This window comes from Pithys albifrons, chromosome 7 (assembly GCF_047495875.1).
Source record: "Pithys albifrons albifrons isolate INPA30051 chromosome 7, PitAlb_v1, whole genome shotgun sequence".
NCBI classification, from domain to species: Eukaryota; Metazoa; Chordata; class Aves; order Passeriformes; family Thamnophilidae; genus Pithys; species Pithys albifrons.
Genome location: NC_092464.1, coordinates 28,409,434 through 28,424,777, shown reverse-complemented (window position 1 = coordinate 28,424,777; position 15,344 = coordinate 28,409,434). Strand labels below are relative to the sequence as shown.

General features: G+C 38.8%; 1 protein-coding gene across 1 annotated transcript in view; it reads right to left on the bottom strand.

Moving 5' to 3' along the window:
• Positions 1-3,264: 3,264 nt before the first annotated feature.
• SCIN (scinderin) overlaps positions 3,265-15,344 on the bottom strand; it is a 48,515-nt gene continuing 36,435 nt past the window's right edge. Inside the window, exons 7-16 of the mRNA XM_071560815.1 lie at positions 15,167-15,255; positions 14,749-14,964; positions 13,517-13,638; positions 13,242-13,332; positions 10,639-10,809; positions 9,954-10,131; positions 8,987-9,108; positions 7,251-7,328; positions 5,870-5,930; positions 3,265-4,948 (exon numbers count right to left, since the gene is read on the bottom strand). Of these exons, the coding sequence (XP_071416916.1) occupies positions 4,815-4,948; positions 5,870-5,930; positions 7,251-7,328; positions 8,987-9,108; positions 9,954-10,131; positions 10,639-10,809; positions 13,242-13,332; positions 13,517-13,638; positions 14,749-14,964; positions 15,167-15,255 (1,262 nt within the window). The 3' untranslated portion in view covers positions 3,265-4,814. The remainder of the gene's footprint in view (positions 4,949-5,869; positions 5,931-7,250; positions 7,329-8,986; positions 9,109-9,953; positions 10,132-10,638; positions 10,810-13,241; positions 13,333-13,516; positions 13,639-14,748; positions 14,965-15,166; positions 15,256-15,344) is intronic.

Below are 15,344 nucleotides of genomic sequence, written 5' to 3'. Positions count from 1 at the left end.
TCTCACCAAAAGACAGTAGGAGAGCAGCTGGATAGTGTTGGGAAGGACACCAATCTTTGCCACCACCTAGAGAGATCTACAGCCCCACAGCTGGTTAAGTGCAGACTCTGCTGTGCTGCCATGCCTGTGACAGGAAGCCTGTGACCTTTCTGAGCCACTTCTGTAGAAATCTAGGCCTGAAGAGAAATCTTTCATTTTTCCTATCCATGGTCAATTTAATCAGGATTGTTTCTGTAGTTGCTTCTTCTGTAGGAAGGGCATCAGACAAAAAACATGATGGCCTGCTGGGTAAGTGATGTTAAAATCACCTGATTGCATCCAGCCTTGATGTTAATATTGCTGTGAAATCACCCTGAGTCACCTTTATATCTGTTAAAGAGCAGCAGGGACAGCTGTGCTCTTTTAGCGCTGGTCAAGAGGCCTTGTTAGGATAATCAAAGCATTGTTGCTTCTAAAGCAAATGTGCCTATCTCTGGGCCTTTCAATAGCATATCCTTCAGATTTTCCCAACCTCCCTGCTTGGATTCCTGATATGTTTCCCAAAGAAGCATTGCAAGTAACTTCACTGTCCCTGCTTGCCCCCATCTAGGTGATTTTCTAAGGAAATGATCTGCAGCCTAACAAAAAATAAAAATCAATGCTTTCACTTAATAATTTGATTTCATGTGCATGGAAACCCACATTTCACTGATGACTGATTAAATGTGGTGGCAAAATGTCCAGCCTTCTGGTACTCAGTATGCTCATAGCATCTGTTTGAAGAGAGAGCACTCACAGGGTGGAAGTCTAGATGTGTTTAGGAAGAAGCTTGATCCCCTTCTTTCTGCTCCCCTAGAATAATTCAGCTTGCTATTATTTAAAAGAAAAAAGTCAGCTTAGGTGTTCTGTTCTGTACAGACAGGTTTTTTTCCCCCTGCAATGCAAATATGCTTTAATGTCAAATTCACTAATTTTCTCAGTTCCTACTGGTCTGTGCTTCTCCCTCTTGCACTTTGGAAGCTTTAGCTGAAGTGATTGTAGTATATTGATTTTAAGCATAAGTAATGTGCTAATAAGCAAAGAAGGTCAAAGTAACTTTAGGTCAGTCAAGGGAGGATGTAATCAGACATTAGGGATGTGTACTAGATTAAAGACTGTATTTTCAATGAAATCAGAAGTTCTTATGATTTCAGTAGCAAAAGTCCTAGCCATAAGAGAGGAAAAGTGTACTATTTAATTATCTAAAGACAAAATTATTATTTTTAAAAAAAAGAAAAAAATAAGGATTTGCAAAGTCAGCACATCAAAGTATGCTCTAGCTCTGCTTTTTTTAGATAATATTTTTTTTTGTCTTATATACTGACATTTGGCTCAACTGAGCCATAAAGGTAGAACTTCAGTGGGATGCTGAGGAAGCAGTTGTATCCTAAAGCAAAGTTTGAAGTTTTTTTCCCAGGCTTTCCTATGAAGACCTGGACTCTGAGAAGTAACTTCAGTCCATGGAAAAGAATAGGGCTTTTTTTTCTTTTTTTTTTTTTAGCCCATTTAGATCCAGTAAAAATGAAGACTACAAGAAGATTACAAAGTTCAGAACAAAAAGTGTTACTGTAGCCTACAGAGATGTCTGAGAGCACCTCCTGTTAATAGTCCAATGAGCAAAATATTTTCTGCATAATTCCATACTTCTCCTTTGAGGGATAGTACAGAACCCCACTGTCTCCCATCTCCATTATTTTCTTGTTGGTGCAGGTGAAGCCTGTGTGAATCTGCACAGGCTAAAAATCAAACTGAACATTGAATTTAGCTACATTTAACATAATCAGATTTTACAGCAGATCTCATGCTATATAGCACTATGTGCTATGATCAAAATGGGTATTTATAGTAATGATGCCATAAACTGGCTCCTCTCCAGTGTATAATCTGTGGTCATATTCTAAGATTATGGTATTTTATGTAATATAAATACTATATAGTACTATGATGTCCTGATGGTTTGAAGGATTCTTAACATTTTCTGTTGCAAGGAAATAAATATGAAAAACGATGCTGTATTTACAACCAATGGAACATGAATGCTTTCTGGGTTTTAGCACAATGAAACTGCTAAATCAGGGTCTAATTTTGCCATTACAAATAGAGTGAACATACTGTTACTATGTGATAGTGGTGCAAGATATAGCTTATTATTGACTGACCTTGATTTCACTGATCTAAATTTTTTCTGTTTATTCTGAAAACAAGGCAGATAGGTTTGCTGTATGTATTCACAATTATGTGCTTAAATATTTTCCCGGAAACAACATAATTTTTAACATTTCCAAGCACTCATAGTCCATCCTGTCTGTCCTCCCTCCCTCTCTGTCTTGAGAGAAAGAAGTACATCTCTGTGTGTACTGCACATATATGCATGAAAAATAAACTTCCCCATTGGCTAGTAAACCCAAGAACAATGTTGCTAGCAGCTGTTGTGCTTAAAGTCCAGTTGAGAACACTGTTCCCTTATAAGCTCTCAATACTCTTCTCAACATCAGTAATCAACATGCCAGGACAATGTATTACAAACTCAAACACCCAGGCCAGGAGACTACAAAAGCTCCTCTGTCTTATGTGGGGGAACTGAAAAGAGGCTTTCACAGTGTTGGAGAATATGCTGGCAGACTGTGCCAGTTCAGAGCCCTCAGTGTTCCAGAAGTTATTTATGTACAACAAGGGCAAATCTTGTCTAATCCTTGGTTCAGAAGCTATTATAACTGTTATTTCTAAAAATGAGAAGAATCATATGCATGCATTGAAGACGACAATCAGATAATTACAGGCTGTTCAGTGGCTGAGGAACTAAAAAGGTCTTTGTGCTCCTTCCAGCAGAAGAACATCTTATCTACTCACAAATGAAAAGCAAGACTTATCCTTTAAAAACAAACCTAAACTTGTTTCTTCCTATTTTATAAAATAGTTATTTCTGTAGTCAAAAATTTTTGCAAACAAAAAGTTATGAAACCAAAGAGTTTGATAACAACAATGGTAGCTTTTCTTAAAGATGAAAATAACAAGCTAATAAGTAGCCAGTTCTTTGATTTTCACTTAGGTTTGTAACTTTCAAGTTTTCAAGAAGAGTTAAGCCTCCATTGGGTAAAATGGCACCAAAGTAAGAACTTTTCCTTGCACTGTTCATCTAAAAATGGAGGTATCTGCTTGTCTTTTTAGGAAGTTTTGCTAGACACCAGTGGAAGCACTGATCAACAATACATCAGAGACAGGAAGATCAGCTTGGAAATTAGAATACTGGTTTTCGTAATTTTATTTTAAATGAAATTATATTCAGATACAGCACAATTATATTAGCAGAGATTTAAACAAATTTTTAAAGCTAACCAACTCCTGTAATTAATCTCCTGGCTTTGCAATTCTTTTAGCATTGATATTATGTGTTCAGACTAAATTCACTCTTTTGCATTACCCAGATTCAAAATAAGTCATGTAAAAAAATACAAAAATGTCTAAATTTTCACTTTCCAACCTCACTTACAAGAATAATAAAACCACTGAAACGCTGTCATTAAAAAGCCACATTGACATGATTTACAGATTTAAAAAATTGTTGTTTAAAACAAGCATTAAAGGATAAGCAGTGCTAAAGACTTGAAGAAGTTTTCCCACTGCCCTTAAGTACCCTTTTCTGGCTAAGTTACAAAAAAAACCCACTTTGAAAATGTACTCTTAAATTCACCAGAATAAAAAAAAAGCCCACATTACTGTGTCTGAGAGAACATATTCTGTGGTGCATGCTCACACTCCAAATTTCCAGAAATGCTACTGAAACAAGGGGTTTCCTTGCTCTTGACATGCTTGATATTTGTTTAAGACCTGCATAGAAAAATAGAAAGACAACCTGCACCAGACAAGGTGAACAGTCTGCCTGCTGAAAAAGAATTGAGTACTGCTGATTAAGGCAACTGAGGCAAAGTATGGCTTAACTGCGGTCTGGGTAAGGCAGAGTATGTGTTTTTGAAGCTGTTGCTTCTTCTGCTTCCACTTCAAAGCACTAGTGCACTACAATGTGTTTAATAGCTATTGTTAGAAAGACCTGGTGGAGCTGGTTCACAGAGATAAATCTAAAGGAATTCACAACAGTAAGCTAAATAGTTCCTCAAAAAAACCTTTGTCAACTTCATATTTTAATAGCATTCAATCCAAAGCTCCAAATATATGTATTAACAGGGCAAGCAAACATATTAAGCACAGTTTTCTCAAAATACCCATCCTTTGTCTGCCCCCTGCAAGACACAGCTCCAACTGTGGATCAGACACCAGCTGAAATTTTAAGTGAGTTGTATGAATATATTGGCCTAGTAATTAAATCAGGTCCAGTCTTATCCTTGAAACAGATGTAAATTATTCCTTTATCAGGCCAAATTCTGCACAATATAATGCTGATCTTAATCAAAAGGAATTTCTGTGGCATAGGTTTGGCTTTTTAAGTGAAGGCAGAATTTGGCCCATTTTAGCATATTAAAATTAACTGATCCACAGCTTGTTTGAATAATCATTAGATTAAAGAAAGTAAATTTCTTTAAATATTAAAGATTGGTAGCACTTCTTGTATTTACTATTAGAAAAGCCCACTCACCCCATTTGGCCAGTTTATAATTATCATTATCATTTATCCTTTCTAGTACTAAGAATTTCTAGGTTATTCACAGAAATACATCAAAGATCAAGAAAGTGTAACAACAGATGCATCGTATTGTTGCATAAGCTTATGCTTAAAAATACTAGAAAGTAGCAGGGCTCTGATCATTCGTTGGCTTGAAGCTGGAGTCCCCTTGGAGAGATCAGTTCTTCCATTTGTTGGAGTCCCAAGCCAGGAACCAGCCTGTGAACGTTGGGGGCTCATGCCCCTGCTTCACAATTACAATAGGGGTCCTCTTATCCCTGCCAGAAGGATCTGTTTCAATATAGCGTTTGGCTAAAAGCAGAGAGGAAATAAAACATTTAATGTATTAGTTCATTCCTTTGGTATAAAAAATACATTAAAAGCCATAGTGAAAGAGCCCAGGGCTACTATAATACGGTGTTAAATTAATTATTTCAAAGGCAATGAAATGATCAGGTAATAGCTGATTTCTCCCAGCCAGCAGCATGAAGTTAAAACTGAGGGATTGCTGTTCTGATCAGTTCATCGTCATACAGCTGGGTTTTGGCTCTCGAACAGGAGAAAGAATTTGCTAGTGCTGTGAGGATGCACAAGGTCCATTCTCATTTCTCCCACATGAAAGTCAGTGTAGTTTCCCTTGACACTGCAATGTGACATCAGTACATATCAGAAACACAGCCAGGTAATCTCAGCTGCTCCAGGGAAACAGATGCAAGCATTTTCAGCATGAATTTTGTCAGAATCACTCAGCTATGTGAAGTCACACCAGAGGTGATGCATAATTTTTCAAGGAGATACACTCCATGTAAGTTCTCTTGATTTATTCTGCAATTGAAATTTCCTCCTGCAAATTTAACTTAGTGAAGGGTGGCAGTGTAAGGACTTGCTGGCATTCCTTTCTCTATATATATTAGTCAGGGAGTGGTTCAGTAAGGACCTCCTTTTAAATTCTTTCTCTTTTCAGTGCAGTTTCTTTTCATGGAGCTCTCCTACATAGTCTTAAAAAAGCTCTGCAGCCTAGTAATGCTATCTTGATAAATTTTATCCTTCATAAACTTACTGGATATTAAAACACATTTAAGGCAAAAATCTCCTGTATTTAATCCTAATAAGCTCAGTAACATTTTAAATACTGTAAATCTAACTAGATTCCTTCTACATCATATTTTTTCTATTCTTTAAGTAATATTGATGCTGCTTCACTCAGAATTCTGCCAGACTCATTTGATTTACCAGATTTAACGGATTCCTGTCGCTCAGTTTCATTAGCGTCCTTCCCAATCCAGACAAAAACCTGCAAACAGAAGAAAGATACAGCTCCCGTGTTGCTATAAGGATGTTGTGTACAGCTGGTAAATTACAAAATAGTTGCTCCACTAGGAGAAAGAATACACACTATGAAAAGACTGCAGAGATACACAGCTCTCACAAGACAAAATTGGTGGTTTTTTCTCCCTTGCAAAAGACTGTAGTTGTCCTCTGAAATCTCACTGCTCTCTATGACACTGGAAGGCTAGTCCTTTATGCATTCTGATGAAAGGAACTGTAGTTACCTTTTCCATAGATATCTTTTACAATTTGCCCAGGAAATGCTCTTTGGGTGCAGGTAGAAATGTTGTCTCTGGTTTGAGCTTTGTGTGTGCAGCAACATTTGTGCCCTGTGATCAGTGCTACTCTGGGCAACTGCTAGATAATGTACTGAAATACCCAACAACCACAGCCTCAATCTGCAATCCTCCCCCCCATCTCCAACACATCCTATGTTTGGTTTTTTCTTTTCTGTCCAGGATCCCTTTGGAAACCAGTTATGTCCCAGACTTCTTTTCTTCTTACCAGAGTCGGTATGTCTGAACTGTTTCCAACCAGCTCTTCTCCCACTGTCCCCAATGACTCCTTCCCACATGGACCTTGGACATTTTTTCTCATTTCCAAAAACCTCAGCCTTCTGTTCCTTAAGGGCTAGGCTGAAGAAGACAAATAAAGCATGGGATCTGTGGCCTCCTCCCCTTTCCCTCCAAGAGAAGAGGAAGGGTAGAGAGAATATACTATGAGAAACGATGTGCTTTCTGCATCCACAGTGAGCTTCCCTATCATTCAAAAAGCTCTCCACATTTTCAGTTTTCAGTGAATCTGGGAAAGGATGAAGATTCGTTTCTGTCACACTCCATCATGTTCATAGAAATTTGTGTAAAGGTCTAGTGTTTGTCCCTTTTTCTACCAGGACTTTTTTGTAGGTGCTGCTACATGGATTTTGTGCCTTCTAGGTATCTTTAGTCCAATAACTTTTTTTAAAAAATTACTAAATTATAGTGATTAAGTCAAGGACACTATTGAGAATCCTTCCAGAACACTGCTTGGGCCTATACTCTTGCAGCCTCCATTGGTTTAAATAGGAAGTGCCTGCCATGGTTTCACATTATCCTTGGAAATTCAGTTGTGTCTTCACACTAGCACATCATGTAGTTTTTTGAACTACAGTATGTGGTATAAATTAAAGTAAACAAAACTGCTTCCTTTCTCACAAGATCGTTTTTCCTCTCATCTCACAAACTAAGTGGTTAAGAATAAATTATCCTTGTTCTCACAAAAAGCAGTGGTCAAGTACACAGCTCACCTGCTCCCAAACATCCAGCAACATGACATCATCTTCAGCCAAATCATCCTGAGTGAATTCTCCTGGGACCTCCTCAATCTAAAAAGGATATTATATTTTGAGGGGGTTTTAGGTTTTTAATGATTTATCAAGATAGATAATTTTGCGCAGATGAAAAGTATTTTAAAAGGGTAAGTGCAAAAGCCAGCAAGCCATACTTCTTGCTCCTAAAGGATCAAAACCGAATCACGTAGTGGCATGTCCTATAAAATCAGCTCTGTTTTTCAGAATTGGTAGGATGTTCTCAGAAGAAACAAAGATTTATATTGTAATTGTTGACTTCTGTTAAAATGGGACTGAGGTCTGTCAGAAGGAGACAGGGATGTTTCCATAGAGCACCTTGAATGAACCAAACTGATATCAGCTGATATCTTCATGCAGTTTACGTTCATTAATAAGGAAAAGAAACTGCTTTGGTTTGCAGTGGGTGAGCTCAGTGATGCAATACACATACAATCAAGCTTCTCAGTCACTTGACTATGGGACATTACAGTTGACTAAGCCATTGAGAATTAGTGCCCAAAGGAAAGGCAGACTGCTTGTGTCTTCCAAGGATTTACAGGCAGATAGGAAGGCAGTTCAGTATTATTCTGTATGAGAAGAGGAGATAATAATGTAGCTAATGCAGATTCCTACTTTTAAAGGACTGCCAAAGGTGTGGCTTTGCATGGTCATGTAGGAGTGATAAAGGAAAGATATGCAGATGGTGCATAAGATATTCCTTTTCCTCACCCTGTGTTATAGTGACCAGAATGTCAATGGTCTGACGTACCTCTTCTGGGACCTCTAATGTTGGTGATTCAGTTAGTAGAGAAATGCTACAGGAAAGAGGGGATTTCTCAGAACTTGGAGGGAATTTAAAATAAAAAGCTAGTCCATAGCTCCCAGCAGACTATTACAGAGAAGTTGGTTCCTATTACTGTATTTCACAGGAGTATTCTAGAAGCTTGTTAGAAGAATACACTTTACTACTCTCACAAGATTTTAAAGTCCTTATTAAAGGATCCTATTTGTTTTATCCCTTTCCAAAAGACTGGGTTGTGCCTTAAGGAGACTGCAGATGGTAGCCAACTCTGTCCCCTACCTAAAAATGAGTGCATCCTTGCCAAACAGTGACACAGTGTTGCCCTCCTAGAATATGATAAGTAATTAAGCCTGAATCACAGACTTAATACCCAGGGAATGGTTATGGGTATTTCTGCCAAGGAAATAGATCTTCCTACCTCCTTGAGCACAGGCAAACACCTTAAAGGCATAATTACACATCTTAAATCACTGTGGAAAATTTCAGACTGCTAGGGAGTTTTGGCAAGCAACAATTCTCCTCATCACCACTACCAAACACGTAAGGGGCAAGGCACTGACCTGCGCTTTCTCAATAAATTGATAGCAATCTGGTGATGCTCTGCAGGAATTAAATTGCTTTTGACTTGGCAAGCACCTTATATTTTTATATCTGCAAGCCTATACTTCCAGGCTGGAGCAGGCTCTGCATGCAGACTTCTGCAGTATTAATTATTCTGTCCATCTTTTGCATTTGGATTGTTCAAAGCACCAAATGTCAACTCTCTAGCTCTTGCTAAGCATGGTTAACTAAGCCAGATCCCCAAATTCATTTAATTCCACTGATTCCCAGGGCAAAATATACCAGAAACTATATAATTACACAGACAGGAAAGTATCCTTTATATACTCACAATAAATCTACCCGTCTTATTAGAACAACCATACAAGCGAGGGGGATGATCTTCAGCCTTTGTCAAGAGTTGTGATGAAGTCTGGTAATTTTTTTTACCTCCAAGTGCTTTCCAAAATTCCTCTGTAATACACAATGTATAATTTATTCAACAGTGGATTTACTATTTGATATTTTAGCTTGTTAGATAGTGTTTCGGGAATCCTCAAACTATTTGCTGTCTCAAAGATGAATGAATTTTGTTATAGTACTTCCTGCAGTTTGTCAAAATAACAATATCACTTGCAGACTTATAAAGAATCATTGAATGGCCTGGGTTGGAAGGGACCTTCAAGGTTATCTAGTTACAATCCCCATGCCATGTGCAGGGACAACTTTCACTAGACTGGGTTGCTCAGAGCTCTATCCAGCTTGGCTTGAATGCTTCCAGGGATGGGGCATCCACCAATTCTCTGGGCAACCTGTTTCAGTGCCTCACCACCCTCACAGTAAAGAATTCTTTCCTAATACCTAACCTAAACCTACTGTCTTTCAGCTTGAAGCCATTCCCCCTTGTCTTGCCACTAGTCTCTCTGCATCCTTCTTGTAGGCTCCCTTCAGGTATGGGAAGGCCACAATTAGGGCACGCCAAAGTCTCCTCTTTTTCAGGCTGAACAATCCCAATTCTCTTAGCCTTGGCAGTGCGCTATGTTTCTCCCCTCTTAGGCACTCAGGGTAAAGAAAGGACCCCATTCTTCTGCAGCTCCTGCTACTGTCCTACAGACTCACAGGGCATTGTACTTGCTTGTGGATGAGCCAGTTCTGGATGGATCTCCATGGTAAATGTCAAATTGGTTTTTCAAAGGCAGAGCGTGAGCATACGCTTCTGCCTACAAAATATATGATTGCAAAATGCATTTAGACTGTACCTCCATGCAGTGCTGTGTATTCTCAGCTGCCTACCATCAACCACAGGGCATCATACTAACCTGGTTCCTGGCCTTCATTAATCTTAGCAGTCTGGCATTTAAGAATGCTGGCAATGTACTGAGCTCCTTGTTCCTCTTCTTTGTTTGCTCCTTTTCCTACCCAAGTGTAGCCAGAGTTGTTTGGCAGTTTAAGAACAAAGACATCATTGGAGTTTAGTGACATTGTGTCAACTTTAACCTAGATCAAAAAAGAAATTGCTTTATTCTTCAAAACTTCAAATAATGTAATCACTATTTTGCATGTTTTTATAAAATGTGTAGGATGTGTTAATCAGCTATGTTTTTGGTCTTCAATTTTTCCTAGTTTTAGGATACTGATACAAATTAGAGAAGAACTTAAGACAGGGAACTGACTGGCAGGGCAAAACTTAGGACAATTTGCAGTTGGAAAATAAATCTCATAAAATAGGAAAGACTGTCTCTTAGAGGCTGCTGACTTCTTGTCTATTCTTTGTCAACTGACTGTATTTTACAGTTTCCTCTGAATGATGTAGATTGGTTGCAGCCAGTTACAGCATGTTCTCTTTGGTTTATTAGATGGCTTGGTCACATAGAGCAGTGGATTGAATTTGGCATTCTGCACTTCTACCAGATGTGACTACCTAACAAGATTAGTCAGAGAGGCTCACAGCAGCTATACCATTTCCCACTGCGAACAGTTGGTTTACTTAGCAGGTGACCTTACCTCTGCAATCCTAGTAATGGCTGCCAGGCTCCTACGGATTTGGAAGAGTCGTGTAGGTGGAGCAGGTTTCTGACCTTCCTTCTTGGATGTCCCATCCTTGTAGATAATAAGTGGTTTGTTTTTGAACAAGCTCAGTAAATGTGCGGGTTCTTTGCCTTGACTGACTCGTATCTGTACATATGTAAAGAAATGCAATAAAAGAAACGAAATGACACAGGTGGTTATTTTTGGTCTTTGTTGAGTAGCATAGGGGATGTTAACCAATAATGCTAAGTACAAAATGAGAACAAAAATGAGAAGTGGCAAGCTGGGAAGATCTAAAAATACAGTTCCACACATATAGAGTTAGAGCATTTGTGAGATTTTTTTGTCAATCATGCTGACACAAAGACAAGATTCAAATTTCTAAGATAATGTTTAGCTGATTAAAATGGCTGCTATCTATTGTAAGAAGGAAATCACTCTTTTTCAGAAGAACTGTCATTCCATAGTGTTTTATACAACGCCTTAAGTCCCCTGAAAAACTACCTTTGAAGCTTAGGTGCCTATATTTAAGCAGAAGAGAATGGTTATTCAGCCTATTCATTACTTTTATGCATATTTTATCTGCAGCTATATGTCACTTATCTGCAAGAGGATGAAAAAGATGAGCATAAATGTATCTTCCAGAGGATAACATGGATGACAAAAATGGACTTCCATTACAGATGCAAAATTTGCTACTGCCATCCAAAAAAACACATTGCACTGTGAAGAACCACTATTTTTAGGTTAATGCATGATAAATGGTTGTATTTGCACACAACCATTTATTCTTCCTTTAATAGTACCACCCACCAAGTTGGTGGGTTGCAACTCTCAGCCCTTCACTCCTGGAAAGAAAAGATGAAAAGGGAATGAGACATGCTGTGTAGCCAGCAGAGTAGGAGAAATAGAGGGCCCCTCGTGGGGCCTGGGGCAGATGGGGGCCAGGGTGCTCAGAGTAGCAGCTACAGATGGGCAGGAGCAGGTGCTTTTACTTGTTTCATAGGTGGATAGTTGTCTGATCAGGTAACCTAGGACACACATACTTGTAGTTGATAGTCTGCTGTAGGATTTTATAAACTGGAAAAGAAGCAAACCATATGAAAACCCAGCAAACAACAACCCAAACAAACTCAACCCCCCCCTCCCAAATTCCAAAAACTGCTGAGTGAAACATACTGCTGCAAGCGTGACTTTTTAATAGTCATTTGTACTGTTGTGCCATCTAGTGACCACACAAAATAGCACATTTCAACCTTTCAAATAATGCTGATACTGACATTAATCACAGGTAATAGATTCTATTTATTTGCAGAACAATGTACACATACATAAATATATGTGTGTATATATACACATGCATACATATATATATTCCTGAAGTCACTGCATGCTAAAAGTACTTTTATTGCAGTGAGATGGATCTCCTTCAGCTTTCATAAAAAGACTTTTTGAGCATGTCAATATTACAGTTGTTTGTAGTAATACTGTTATTACTGTAGTTATTACTATTAGCCTTAGGTATGAGGCAGGACCATATTGTCCTGGACTCTATCCAATAATAGAGCACACTTTAGGAATATTTCAAGCAGTGATTATGTAAAAGTGTTCTAATCCTTACTTAGTATAATTTCAATCATAAATCATAACAGATTAATGGCTAAAAGTATGTCCTGCCATTTGAATTAAATGTACCTTGGTGGGGGAGGGAAGCCCTTTACTTTTGTAGTCAAGGAATGGGAGTCACAGAATTATCTCCTACTGCCTAGAAAATCTCTGCTTTGCCTTTGCCATCTTACAGCTCTAGGTTTTCTGTGAAAAGAGGAGACTTCTCACATCTTCACCTACCCACCACTTCTCACTAGTCATGTAGAGAGAGCAGAACCTAGTTAAGCTAGGGACTAGCTTATCTCCTTGTGCCTTCCAGTTGCCAGTGTCCTGTGCTTTGCCTCACATATCCCATTTCTGCACATGAGGAAGTGTATCCTCCTTTCACGGAGCTGAAAATGGGAAAATCCAGGTCACATTCCTCTCTAAGGCAGGACAAGTCAGACCCTGTTGCACAATTCCAGTAGGCTTTCCTGTTCTGGCTGTCATGTGGCTTTCATATCTCCTAGTCTTGGCCCTCAAAAACTCAGGTGTCCTGCCTGTGCTACATATAACAACTTCCTCCATAATCAAAAGGAGACAGGGGAGTTCCCACAAGGTACGGACTTGTCAGACACCTGCTCTGGAACGAGTTACCCTGGGAGGATCTTATCATTCAGTTTCCAGTGGCCATGCACAAAGTCTGTAACTCTAGGCAGGACTGGAACCTAATTTGTAAACAGTGAAAGTCAAAGGAAAGAAAAGGCAGTTTTAGGTTCCAGTATATCTGTGTTCTTTTGGACATCTGCATACAGAAAGGGTGATTTGAATAGACATTCTCCAGTGACTATAAAAGGCGCCCATGGTGCTTGTCGATACAGACCATGAGCAATTGACATTTCCAGTCTTTAAACACAATGTCTTCCTTTCAATTCTCATTGAAATTTTCATGTATCATATGCTCAGTTGAATTTTAACCAAAAGACACTAACCTGCACAGCCTGATCATTCAATAACCGATCCAACTGAACAGTCAGAAATGCAGATGCAGTCAGTTCATCCTTTGTAGCATGTGCTCCTTGCCTGAGGAAGACAAGGAGAAAGGTAATGGTTAAGTTCAGTTCCTGAATGACCCAGAGCTTATACTGCAGGATAAATGCACAGTGAACAAACTTGTGCTTACATGTGGTTCTATTTAAAAGGACATGAAGTCAGTATAAAATAATATCCATGTGCTAAAGGTCAGTGCAAAGGTAACCAAACATACCATGTATAGATGATCTGTCCTTTAGGGTAAGTGTAGAGGATAATGTAACAGTCACCCCCATAGAACTGTCCATATGTCTCAGGTTCCACAGGAACTCTGCCACTGCTTTCCACACGCCAGATCTGGGGAAACAGGGAAGTCACTGGAGAATGCTAAATTTCATCCTGAGACTCTTCATGAAACACTTTACTGTTTCATTACTTGAGTGACATTTGTTTCTGTTCCAATTAAAACCAGGAAGGATGCTTCATGAAGCAGATAGATACACCCTCTGCCCACTAAATGAATGAAAGATGACCATCAACAAGGGTTTGCAACATATTTTTCTTTGTCTTGATGCTTTAGTGCCACATAATCACCTCATGCTATGCTCAACCCAAGACACTATCATATCATTTTGAAGAGGCATGCTGAAGTCAGATAACATACCGTTAGGCAGATTTCCACAGCCCAGTTCAACTAACAACTGTTCTCCAAAAACATCCTGCTAAAATTATATGGCAAAAAATGCTTCAATTCTAAGCTACTTTGGCTCAAGCCTATGAACCAACCCAAGTGTGAGGTCAGAAACCCAGAAAATACACCAATGAGACTAGAGGGATTCATCCGTTCTTTTTCTTCCAGAATCCCAACATACAATTGACATTTAACAGGCCATGTTGATACAATATCCTGCTAGCCCTGTGTAGTCCAAAGGTAGTCCTGAAATGGGATATGGACAGATCTAGAAAGACTGTACAGTCATCTTTTTCTCTCCAAATTCAGTCTACCCGAGACACACTAGGAACAAAGATGGTTCCTACAGAAACCAGACTGGATACATACATAAAGAGATGGAATGAATTTCTGACTCCAAGGGCAAGTCTTCCCATTCCAGATTTCAAGCTGATATGAGCTGTAAGTTCTTCTCTAGGCTAAGGATCATAATTAAAGTATATATTTACAATATTTGTGTAGAAGGGGGAATATTTCTCCTGTTTGATTTCTATTGATAATCAGTATGTCTTTCGTAAGCACCAAATGAACACAACCCAGTGTACAGTTGATAATGAGATTCCCTTTCCACTTCAAATTGCGTTCCTTGATGGTAGAAGTAACACTGCCACAAGTGTTACTATAAACAACAGTATAAAGATTAAAATACAGAGTAGCAGCTCTCAGTACAGTACCAGTAGCAGAACACATTAGGTAGATGGTAGATAGGATACAATTTAATACAACACAAAAATTACCTCTACTTTCCCTGAACCATCATCTACCATGTTATGCTGGGCAGCCATTTGTGGAGACTCATGTAACTTGGTAGCATCAAATTCAATCTGCTCAATTTTAGCCACTCTCTCTGTGACATATACTTTGCCAAACCCATCACTTTGATCTTTATCCTTCCAGTCTTTGAAAAATTGTTTGAAAATTGGCGTTTCACCTCCTTCAGGAAGGACTTGAATCTGAAATGAAGGAAGGGACATGAAATGAAAGGAAAACAAAACCAACACAGTTACTCAAACAGAAACTTTTCTGAATTATATGTTAGTGAAATATTGCCCTTACATCTTATAAGCCCTTAAAAATAATTTTTTTGCTGACTTAAAAACAAAGTCTTTAACAGAGCTCATACTGTCCTGGTATCACTTCATAAATAGATCGCACCTGTGTGTTGGCAGGATAATTCATCTGCTGTATGAATTGTTCAGCATTCTTCATGGCAGCTTTTCTCTCCTGAGGGTTAGCATCTTTGCCTGATTAAAACAGAAGGATAACAATACCTGGAAAAGGGCAATGAGCTCACAGAACCTGCAAAAACAAGATGTCCTTGAGCCAGGTTCTC